The sequence below is a fragment of the Rhinoderma darwinii genome, chromosome 1 (genome assembly GCF_050947455.1).
Source record: "Rhinoderma darwinii isolate aRhiDar2 chromosome 1, aRhiDar2.hap1, whole genome shotgun sequence".
Taxonomy (NCBI): Eukaryota; Metazoa; Chordata; class Amphibia; order Anura; family Rhinodermatidae; genus Rhinoderma; species Rhinoderma darwinii.
In genome coordinates, this window is record NC_134687.1 from 221,484,518 (window position 1) to 221,497,396 (window position 12,879).

Sequence of the window (12,879 nt, forward strand, 5' to 3'; positions counted from 1 at the left end):
CACCCCTAAGCGAACAAGATTGTGCGCCAACAGCTTGGAAAATCTCACGTTTCTGAAAATGAATCAAGCGTGGATCGGTGAGGATTTTAAAACCCCTGTGCCTGATGCCACTGATTAGATCTGACATTGCTGCTGCTGCTGCCTCTGCCGCCTGCTAGTGCCGCCTGCTACTACTGGATTCTGTCCTGTCCACTCTTTTTTTAATGTGCCGCTGTTGGTGCTGCTACTACTTCTACCACCAATCCACCCCCAGTGCCGTCTGCTACAAGCAGGCCTGCCCCAACACAGGGCTTTGTCCTGTGACTATCCAGTGTCTTTTAATGTGCTGCTACTACTACTACCACCCTTGCTGTCCGTTGCCTACCTCTACTACCACCAATACACCTCCACTGCCGTCTGCTACAAGCAGGCCTGTGTCCTGCCCCACCACAGGGCTTTGTCCTGTGACTGTCCAGTCTCTTTTAATGTGCTGCTACTACTACTACCACCCTTGCTGTCTGTTGGCTACCTCTACTACCACAAATACACCTCCACTGCCGTCTGCTACAATCAGGCCTGAGGCCTGCCCCACCACAGTGCTTTGTCCTGTGACTGTCCAGTCTCTTTTAATATGCTGCTACTACTACTACCACCCTTGCTGTCCGTTGGCTACCTCTACTACCACCAATACACCTCCACTGCGGTCTGCTACAAGCAGGCCTGCCCCACCATAGGGCTTTGTCCTGTGACTGTCCAGTCACTTTTAATGTGCTGCTACTTCTACTACTACCACCCTTGCTGTCCGTTGGCTACCTCTACTACCACCAATACACCTCCACTGCCGTCTGCTACAAGCACGCCTGAGGCCTGCCCCACCACAGGGCTTTGTCCTGTGACTGTCCAGTCTCTTTTAATGTGCTGCTACTACTACTACCACCCTTGCTGTCTGTTGGCTACCTCTACTACCACCAATACACCTCCACTGCCGTCTGCTACAAGCAGGCCTGAGGCCTGCCCCACCACAGGGCTTTGTCCTGTGACTGTCCAGTCTCTTTTAATGTGCTGCTACTACTACTACTACCACCCTTGCTGTCCGTTGGCTACCTCTACTACCACCAATACACCTCCACTGCCATCTGCTACAAGCAGGCCTGAGGCCTGCCCCACCACAGGGCTTTGTCCTGTGACTGTCCAGTCTCTTTTAATGTGCTGCTACTACTACTACTACTACCACCCGTGCTGTCCGTTGGCTACCTCTACTACCACCAATACACCTCCACTGCCGTCTGCTACAAGCAGGCCTGAGGCCTGCCCCACCACAGGGCTTTGTCCTGTGACTGTCCAGTCTCTTTTAATTTGCTGCTACTACTACCACCCTTGCTGTCCGTTGGCTACCTCTACTACCATCAATACACCTCCACTGCCGGCTGCTACAAGCAGGCCTGAAGGGCTTGTGAAAAGCCATTGCTTGTTGCTTTTACATCCATGTATGGATGAACCCCGTGAAATTAGTGACATGTGACAGACCGGACGTGACTGCATTTCTAGCCGGACCAGGTGGAAGACAGCATTACATTCGGCTCCTCCCTTCCAACTAATTTAAATGAAATCTTGGCATCTACACTAATTTCACGGGCACCGTAGCTTTTCATAAATAAAGATACAATTTACCTAATTTACTTACCTATCCGATCCTGAGCGTGCCACGCCCGCAAGGCAGGGCTTTGGCCATACTCCAGTTCCGGTTCGCGTTCCAGGAGATCGACGTCACCTGGAACGCAATCAAAACACACACGTGTTAAACCGGATATATAAACCAGTCACACATGTATGACAGTCAACATCAGCCATGAATAAGGACGCAGGAAGCGTCTGAAACGTGTAGGCTCCCCATATCTTTGAAACCTCTCCCTGCCCTCCAAGTCATCACTCTCTTTGATCCTGTTTTAACTTGATCGAATTAAACTTTGAATAAGTTTCCGTTTTATCTACATCAGCGCTGGATCCAACCTTCTCTTTTCTACTGTTCATCTGTCGTGTGCCGACACGAGGACCCGTGCGTGGCTATCTGTGCAAGTCTACACATAAGGTGAGCTGGAGGCTACTTCTCAACCCCTTTTTCACTTTCTATTGAGCCTATACTCCGATACATTGATTTCCGGAAAAAGCGGAACAGAAACGAAGCGGCTCGTTTTAGTGATTGGTCGGGGTCTCAGTGCTCGGACCCACACCGATCCTAACTTCTGACATGTCACTATGACATGTCAGAAGTTTGTTGAACGTTTAGTTACCCTTTAATAAATGTTTTGCCTGTTCTGATAGACATGCACCAGAAGGGAAAATCTATCCCAGCTGCAAGCTGGTGTAGATTTCCTCTATAATTGACACCAGGTTCTGGTGTAAATTATAGTATATGTGTTGGGCTGTGAGTGGCCCTTCTGCTAAGCTCCACCCCCTTTTTTCAAGTGCCATGAGCGGTGCAAATACATCAAAAGTTGATTTTTTTTTTTGCCCAAATTCCAGCTTTTGATACATTGCGACTTTTCTAAAAACTGCCATAATTTTTTTTAGAAATCCCCACTTGTGTGGATTAAGGTTCATAAATGCAAGTATATCTGCAGCCTCCTGACTTAAACAGTGGCAGTTATCTTTGTATGTATGTAAACATCAAAGTATTTGGTAATGACTCTACAAAAATTAGAACAGGAAATATAGTCATTACAATCTCTCTTCAGACTCTGGCTCTGTAACTTCAAGAAATCATATCTCAGCATAGAAGTAAGGTATTTAGGAATTATCTTATATTTTTATTGTACACTAAATGTTTACATTTTTCTTCTGGTAGGTTTCCTTTATATAATGTTCTCAACCTTAACCCCTCATTCTCATGAATGAAGGTAATTTATATGCACCAATTAGGGAGCATACAATGGAGTTTACCCTCATCACAGAATTGCTTATTATGTCATCTTAAAAAATATTACAATTCATGATTATTATTTTATACATGTGTTTATTGTTCATCTTTATATTTCTTTTAATATTCTGTAATTAAAGGATTCATTCACCCAAATCCACTGACGGTTTGGGGTGAAATTGGATCAGGATGGTAAAGACAAACATTAGTCATGCTAACTTTCTGATCAAGGATCTAAACTGTTAAAAAAATAACTTGGGAACTAACAGCTGGTAATATAAAAACTTTCTGTCTAGAATAGAAATGTTTTTGGGTAATTTGAATGGATGAACATGATAGAAAGGCCAAGCACCTTCACTACCTCAATTATCTCTTCTGACAGCTGTATTGCCAAGGGAAAAACAAAGAACATGCTTGGTGGGTTTGGAGGTCACCAAAAACTCCAATACAGTTTTTGGGTAGAGTTCTTCTTAAATAACATATATTTATAAAATGAGGAAATGGTTTTCAAATGCATGTTCTAAACTTCCTTATAATAAAATAAATTATAGAATATATTCTATTTTTTTATCATTCACATATTTATATGCATTCATTTCTTCTAGCAAGAACCATGGCCCTTACACAAGCAAGACTTAACCGGGCAGGAAAACTAACAGCAGCACTAGGTGATGAACAAATCCGGTGGAAAGAGAGTATTGAAAATTTTGAAGAAGAGATCTCAAATGTTATAGGAAATGTTTTCATTGCTGCCGCTTGCGTTGCTTATTTTGGTGCTTTTACTGCTGCATATAGACAACTGGTAAGTGTATATTGTATACAGTATGTTGTATATGTGTTATTCAGGGTTTGATTTAAGATATGTAAATTATGAGTACAGTACAAAGATATTATTACATATGGTATTTTGTATAAGAACATGCATGTAAATTAACCTTCTGACCAACCATGCAGATAAACTCCAAAAATACCTCTGCAGACGTTGTGGATGCTATAGTTAATTCTGCAGAAATTGCATTCCCTTATCATGCTTATTAAAGGGGTCCCTAATAGGGCATATGACATCATAGAAGTGGAAATCCTCTGTTTGGAACCGCCTATGAGCTAGAACGGATAACGCTGCAGGGGAAATGTGTGGGCAGACACTTCTGGCGATAACAGCTGATCACTGATATCAGTAGCGTAACTAGAGCCCTTTGGGCCCCAGAGAAAACTTTGAAGCAGGGTCTTTGCTATACAGTAGGGAGGAAACTGTATGGATGATGTGAAAGAAAAGTTGTAGGGCAAGAGACCTTCACGCAGTGTTTGCATTTCATATAAATTATTTGAGTTACACAATAGGCATAATTTATGAAAACTATTTTAAGAACTGATTGGTTGATATGGGTAACTAGGCTAGTTTTTCTGTTAGCTTTCATTATTTTAGGTGGAACTCCCCGTAAAATTGTACATAAACATCCTTTTTAATTCAAATTAGCACAAACTCCGCCCATTTCACAATCTGGTTTGTGGGACAATCTTGTGAAATTCAGGACTGCTAGCAAGGTATGCTTTCAAAGATTATATGGTTACAGGCACAGTGTTACCAGATTGAAATCAGTGTATGACAGTCATGTTAGGCTTCGTTCACATCTGTGTTTTGGCATCTGATTTAGAGGATCTGTTCAAATTTAAAAAAAACGGACAGACTGACTGATGCCAGACTGAATGCAACGAAGGTAAAATATGTTTGTTTTTGACGGATCCGTTTACTGGATCCGTCAAAAAACGGACTCTTCTTTCAGTTTGTGTCATTTTGTCATCAGTTATAATGGATCCGTTATTCTTGTAACTATCTTGCTTTTATTTTTAGTCTGCGCATGAGCAGAAAAAAAACTGATCTGTTAAACGTAATGCATAACTCAGAGGCGTAGCTAGGTTCTCCTGCACCCAGGGCAAAGATTCAGATTGGCGCCCCCCCCCCCCCAACTTATTTCCCGACATCTCCTTCCCCCTCGCCATGTTTTCTTTCCCTACCAATCAATGAGGTGTAATTTTTTTTCACAATTTTTTTTAATGTAACGCGAGTATAAAAGCATTTCTACATTTTACAAGCGATATGGTTCTATAATGTAATGAACATAAAAATAAATTAAAAGAAAATTAATTAAAGAGGCCACACACAGCCCCCTGTAGATAGTGCCACACACAGACCCCTTGTAGATAGTGCCACACACAGCCCCCCTTGTAGATAGTGCCACACACAGCCCGCTTCCCCCCTAGTAGATAGCGGCACACTCCCCCCCCTTGTACATAGTGCCACCCACAGCCCGCTGCCCCGTTTTAAATAGCGCCACACTCCCCCCCTTGTACTTAGCGCCACACTGTAAACAGACCGGTGCGCGGTAGCCTACCGCTACCACTCTCCGATCTGCCTGGTGTGACTTACCGGAGAAGTCGAGGAGGTCATGCGGCGCAGGCAGCGGCGGAGTTCCTTCTGACTAGAGTTGGTGACAGCCAGGGCCTGTTAGGGATCTGCCAGGTACTTCATCTAGGTATACTCCTGGGATTAATCAATCCACACCTGAGGCCAGACCTGTTCGACTGACACCATCTCCCACCAACCAGGGTGGCAGGCTCAGGAGTGGGAGAGCCTATCGCGGCCTGGTCTGTCGGAGTTAGCTCCGCCCCCTGTCCTTTATTACCTGCCCTGTTCTCTCCCTCAGTGCTTGTAATTCTTTTGGATTCCTGGCCCCACTGCTGCTTGCTCCAGCCTGCTTCTGCCGTGCTTCTGCCTTGCTGCAGTTCTGCTTGACCTGCTTTGCTTTGCCCCTGGCTTGCTTCTGTCTCCTTGCCCGCTTGGGTGTACTCACTTCGTCCTGGTCCTGACTGTCCGTTCGCCGCTCTGTTTCCTCGTGGCGTTCCGTGGCTACTGCCCCTTCCCTTGCATGTTCCCTGTTTGTTTTCCTGTGCACTTAGACAGCGTAGGGACCGCCGCCCAGTTGTACCTCGTCGCCTAGGGCGAGTCGTTGCAAGTAGGCAGGGACAGGGCGGTGGGTAGATTAGGGCTCACTTTCCCTTCACCTCCTTCCGGCCATTACAGGGCCGGCCTTAGCTTGGATGGCGCCCTGTGCGGGACTCTCTTTTGCTGCCCCCTACACAAACCAAAGCGTAACCACATATATGGACACACTAGAACATATATACTGTACATACAAAAAGACAGATATTTAGACATACAGGCAAATATACATACACACATTCTGGAATACATACATACAGGTAAATATATAGACGTACAAACACATATACGCACACATACCGGCAGATAAATACACAGACAGGTACATACACACACACACACACACACACACACACACACACACACAGACAGGAACATATACAAATACATAAAAGGCACAAATATACAAGCACAAAGACACATTCACAAACAGACCCATATATACGCACACAGGCACATATGTACACAGCACAGATAATGTAGTAGTGTTACCTGCAGTCCTATGTAACACCACAGATAACACATAGTGATAACTCTCTGAGTACTGATAATGTAGTTGTGTCCCCTGCAGTCCTATGTAACACCACAGATAACGCAGTGATAACTCTCTGAGTACAGATAATGTAGTATTGTTACCTGCCGTCCTATGTAACATCACAGATCACACAGTGATAACTCTCTGAGTACAGATAATGTAGTAGATGTTACCTGCAGTCCTATGTAACACCACAGATAACACATAGTGATAACTCTCTGAGTACTGATAATGTAGTTGTGTCCCCTGCAGTCCTATGTAACACCACAGATAACACATTGTGCTAAATTACAATCTCAGCTCTGCTACCCAGTACAGATAATGTAGTAGATGTTACCTGCAGTCCTATGTAACACTACAGATAGCACACTGATAACTCTCTGAGTACAGATAATGTAGTAGATATAAGAGACAAACACATGCAGAGACACATACAGACAGAGAGACACACACACACACACACACACACACACACACACTGTAACATGTACACATACAAACACAGAGACACACACTGTATTCACACTACACACACAGACACTCACCATGTCTCCTTGCTGACAGCATCACAGGTCAGGACGGGCTATGGGCGGAGCTTCCTCTCTGCTTCTCGCAGAGCCCAGGGTATAGGCAGATGCAGGGAGGCTGCAGCACGGGAGTGGACCTGTCCCCTGACCTGAGTCATCTGACCTCATGTCACTGACGTGAGGTCAGGTGACTGGACTGGTCCACTCCCTGGCCGTCACAGACTCCAGTCAGAACGCCCTAATTTCCTGGCTCTTCCTAAGCTGCTGCATGTGTCCGACATACGGGGCGCCTGTCAGCAGCGATCAGCTGCTCTTCGGCGCCCCCCCTTCCCTTGCGCCCGGGGCACATGCCCCGCCTGCCCCCCCTAGCTACGCCCCTGCATAACTGATACAAACAGGTGGCATATCAGTTTGTATCCGTCATCCAATGACTTAGGCTTCGTTCACATCTGCGTCAGGGCTCCGTTCTGACTTACCATCTGAGCTTTTCGTCGGAACGGAGCACTGACTGACACAAACTGAAACCAAAGGTAACAGATCCGGTGCCAATGGTTTCCGTTTGTCTCCGTTGTGCAAGGGTTCCATTGTTTTGACGGAATCAATAGTGTAGTCGACTACGCTACTCAATCCGTCAAAATTGAAATTAATGGTGATGGAAACGGAATCCTATGGTTTCTGTTTGTGTCTGTCAGGGCTCCGTTCCGATGGAAAGCTCAGACGGAACGGATCCCTAGCGCAGATGTAAACGAAGCCTAAGTCTTTGAACAGAATGGAAATGACATCAAGCGAATAAAGTCATACAGCATTCTTCCTTCAGGCAGTGCCCCGGTAATTTAACCATAAAATGATTGCCTTCTATTTTTGTTGCAGTAAATTATATTTGTTAGTTTTGCATAATTGTTTATACAGATCTTCATTAGTATCTCTTTTTAAGTAATGATCATCATCTTAATATTTCATTCCATTAACAGTAGATAGGAATTTTGATTAAATGTTTGAATATATTTCCTGTTATTTCAGACAAATTGGAATGAGTAGAAGTTATATATTCTGCTCTCTTGGGTCAGCGAGGCATACAGTCAGCCAGAGATTTATCCTAGTCATAGCAAAATCTCCCTATGCTAGGTTTGATGTTCTGCATTATGGCTTCTACTCTTGGGCTGAGCTCCTGAAGCGTTAAATATTACTACAGGAACTGTAAAAAGATATCATCCCCATAATAGTAACTTATTACTTCATTGATATTTTGGAGATTAATCTTCCAAATCTATCAACTTTCTGCCTATTTGATAATTTATGACATCATCAAGAAGATATTAAAAATATCCGTAAACGAGATGATTTTTAGGTGTACTGTACCTTGAATTTATAATATAGATATGTTCTCATAGGAACAGTCAGATTAAAAAAAAAAAAGTCTTCCTAGAGTTCTACGGGGGAAATTGATCAACCTGTCTATAACTTTTTAAGCCTTTTCACGCGGCTCTCGCCACTTTTGTAGAAAGGGCGTGGCTTCACAAAATGGACGAGGCCACAGCAGCTCAACAAATGTATTATAATATACGCAAAAAAATGGCCGATTTTTTACAGTAGATCTACGCTAGCTCCATGGGGCGTAACCAGATAGAGGCCTGTGCTCTCCCCGTACCTTGCCCCCATCAGTCTAACCCTCCACCCCCCCCCAATAGGGCAATTAAATAAAAATTGCAACCTGCTGCTTGGTGTCAGGACCTTGTATGAGACACGTGGCATGCTGAGGGAGCCTGAAGGGGCTCAAAGGTAAGAAGAGAAGTGCTTAATCTTTATTTTAAGGCCAATGGTACGTGGGAAATAAGTGGCGCAAAGCCTGCCAAAAGATGCATTTATAAAGGGTTGTTCATATCTTAATAATGTTGCATCTTACTTTAACTTCCTTTCTGTTAAGACTGATGTATGAAACGCAAGTCTTAATAAATTCCTTCCTAAGGCTGGGTTCACACGACCATGTTACGTCCGTAAAGTACGGAACGTATTTCGGACGGAAGACCCGGACCGAACACAGTGCAGGGAGCCGGGCTCCTAGCATCATAGTGATGTACGATGCTAGGAGTCCCTGCCTCGCTGCAGGACAACTGTCCCGTACTGTAATCATGATTACAGTACGGGACAGTAGTTCCACGCAGAGGCAGGGACTCCTAGCGTCGTACATCACTATGATGCTAGGAGCCCGGCCCGCTGCACTGTGTTCGGTCCGGGTCTTCCGGCCGAAATACGTTCCGTACATTACGGACGTAACATGGTCGTGTGAACCCAGCCTAAGACTTTAACTGCTTTGAAAAACTTTGTAGCTTTTTTTTAATAATGAAATTAATGTGTGATATCATTAAAAAATTTTTTTTACATATTTTCTTTCGTTTTTGCGATGCAGCTTCTATGAACTTAGATGTGATCAGTATAAGGGTTATCCTGTTTTTTACAGGCACAAAGGAGCCACTGCCAGCCGAGCTGTCGGTCCAGTAGACTGCAGCTTCTATATATAATACATACAAACAAGTTGACTCGCAAAAAAGAAAAGAACATTTTTTAAAATTTGTCAATTTGAAAAATGTTTTTAATCACGTTACATATACATTTCATTAAAAAAAAGGCTACAAAAGGTTTACATATGGCTTTTATAAAGTAACTGTCATTTCAGGTGACTTTTCAGAATAAGCTGACATGTGTATGTGCATGAGGAATAACACTATTTCTTGCCATTATATGACTTATATATGCATTTATTAGCAGTTTTCCCCTCTGCAGGCTCTATTTCTAATTGTTATTTGTCCCTAAACTCAGCTCCAGTGGGGGCAGAGAATAGCTGCTATGATGCCCACTATACACTGCACACAGAGAAATTAGGAGATCCTGCTCTCTAATCTCTATGCAGCACACCCTCAAAAGCAGGATGGAGGATATTGCACAGCAGTAATGAGCAGTGTAGCTGTGAATCCACCACTGGGGTGATATATAACATTTACTAGAGGCAGCAGCAGCGGCACCAGCATCTCCCTATATCTCTGTGTCTCTCTCTGCAGCGGGCTCCGTCCTCCCCTTTCCTCTTCATAGACTTCTAGCTGTAGCTGTATCCTGATCTCTCAGTGAGATGATAATTAATTTTATCTCTGCCTCACTGAAGAAGTATGGTAGGATACAATGGTTGTTCTGGAACAGATTAATATTGTGTAGGTCCCCCTTGTGCCACCAAAACAGCTCCGACCCGTTCAGGCATGGACTCCACATGACTTATGAAGGCGTCCTGTAGTGTCTGACAAAGGCCCTTAGGCCTGTCATGGCTTTATGGCCTAATCGTGCTTGTCAGTTATACATTGACAGGCAATAATGCTTAAGTTCACTAAGTATACCAAAGCATTATATAAGCTATCAAAACAGTGCACAGTAAATTCCCCTAGTGGGAATAAAAAAAAAAAAGTGAAATAAAAATTGAAATGCAAAGAACAATAGCGGAATTGTTGTTTTTTTTCCATTCCCATCTCAAAAAAAGTTAATAAAAGTTAATCAAAATATTATATGTATCCCAAAATGTTGCCATTAAAAAATACAATTTATCCCGCAAAAAACAAGTCCTAATAGAAGTATGTTATTGGAAAAATAAAAAAGTTATAGCTCTTTGAATGCACCAATGCAAAAACTAAAAAAAATTGCTTGGTTATTAAGGTCTAAATTAAGCTGGTCATTAAGGGGTAAAAATGTAATGAACTCACAGTCTGAAGACTTTGTTGTTAATGTCTTTGGTCTGTGGTTTGCATAAACTAGGCAGAACTATAATTTAAAGAGGCTCTGTCACCAGATTCTCAAATCCCTATCTCCTATTGCATGGGATCGGCGCTGCAATGTAGATAACAGTAAAATTTTTATTTTTTTTTAAATGTTCATTTTTGGCCAAGTTATGAGCAATTTTATATATGCAAATTTGAAGGTTTGAAATGGACAACTGGGCGTGTTTTTTTCGTTATGTCCAACTGGGCGTGTATTGTGTTTTTAACTGGGCGTGTTTACGTGTATGATGCTGACCAATCAGTGACCAGTCAGCATCATACACAATAGACATAAGCAATTCGTATATATTTCCAATAGTCGTCATATTAGTTAGTTAAATAAGTTTTAAATTCTTCCCTATTGAGATATAGGTATTAAAAACTGGAATACCCCTTTAAGCCACAGAGCCTATATCTTTCCATGAAGTTGCTTGACTTTGTTGCTTGGAAAAATCACGACTCAGGTTTCAAACATTACTTGTTTTTTATTCCATTCTTCACTTCTGCAGCTTTCTTCTCAACTCCCCAAGGCTCTGACTGACTTAATATATAACTGCCTTTCTGGGTTTCCTTTGGCCATCAGGCTTTTCTTCTGGTGTCATATCTAAATGAATCGCATAAAATTATATTAATAGTGTACATACTTGTATGCAGAAGAAAACCTTTAGGCTGAATGTACACAATGCGTATTACGTGCAGTTTTGCCGCACGTATATGCGTGTAACAAGTCTGCATACATAATACAGTACCAGCATAGTAAATGAGTTTTCATGAAATCTTATGTACATTTTGTGTTTGTTGTCTGCATGTAAATCGACCTGCGGTGCATATTTTAAAATCCACAGCATGTCAATTTATCTTGCGTTTCCGCTTGCGAATTATATCCGACTAGTTTTTAAAGTAAAATGCGCCAAAACCCACAGCATTAAAACGCACCTATTTATGCATCAAAATGTAAAAACCGCACTTAAAAACGCATCTAAAAAAACGCACGATTAGGTTATTACCTGCTAATTTCCTGCGTTCTTTTATGCAGAATATTACGCAACGTGTGCATGTAGCCTTAGGCTGGGTTCACACGTGGCGGAATTTCACTTGAATTCCGCTGCGGACACTCCGCAGCGTTAATCCGCAGCGGAGCCGTTTCTCCATTGACTTCCACTTAAATTTAGAAGTGTTCGTTTAGACGATGCGTAAAATTCCGCTGCGGAGCATAGGCTGCGGAGCGGAATTTGGTGTCCGCAGCATGCTCTGTCTGTTGCGGAGCAGTGGCGGACTGGTTGCGGACTCATGGCGGAATTTCTCCATTGACTTCAATGGAGATTCTAAATTCCGCAATGAAGTCTGCAGCTGTCATGCACATGTTATGTGTGGTGCGGATGCGTCTTGCTTTTTTAACATGACATTTCTTCATTCTGGCTGGACCTATGTATTTCTAGGTCTACAGCCAGACTGAGGAAGTCAATGGGGCTCCCGGAATTACGGGAGCGTTGCTAGGAGACGTCAGTAAATAGTCACTGTCCAGGGTGCTGAAAGAGTTACGCGATCGGCAGTAACTGTTTCTGCCCCCTGGACAGTGACTACCGATCCCAATATACAGCAACCTGTAAAAAAATAGAAGTTCATACTTACCGAGAACTCCTTGCTTCTGTCTCCAGTCCGGCTTCCCAGGATGACGTTTCAGTCTAAGTGACGGCTGCAGCCAATCACAGGCTGCAGCGGTCACATGGACTGCCGCGTCATCCAGGGAGGTAGGGCTGGATGCCGAAAGAGGGACGCGTCACCAAGACAACGGCCGGTAAGTATGAAATTCGTTTACTTTCACTAGGGAAAGTGCTGTCCCTTCTCTCTATCCTGCACTGATAGAGAGAAGGGAAGCACTTTTTCCGCAGTCCGCAGCAGCTAGTCCGCATCAATTTACTGCACATTTTGGGCAGATCCACAGCCGTAATCCGCAACCCGGATTAGGTGCGGCATTGATGCGGACAGCTGCGGAGGAAATCCGCCACGTCTGGCCGTGCCCTAATTGTATCTAGTTTGCTGTTCCCTTGATTAGAAATTGCTGTGTCTGTAGTGCATACGTGATGCTAATAAAAAGTTTAAGAAACCTGGAAATAAGAGTA

General features: G+C 43.3%; 1 protein-coding gene across 1 annotated transcript in view; it reads left to right on the top strand.

Moving 5' to 3' along the window:
• DNAH6 (dynein axonemal heavy chain 6) overlaps positions 1-12,879 on the top strand; it is a 371,264-nt gene that overhangs the window by 243,763 nt on the left and 114,622 nt on the right. The window contains exon 54 of the mRNA XM_075861785.1: positions 3,502-3,698. Coding sequence (XP_075717900.1) covers positions 3,502-3,698 — 197 coding nt within the window. The remainder of the gene's footprint in view (positions 1-3,501; positions 3,699-12,879) is intronic.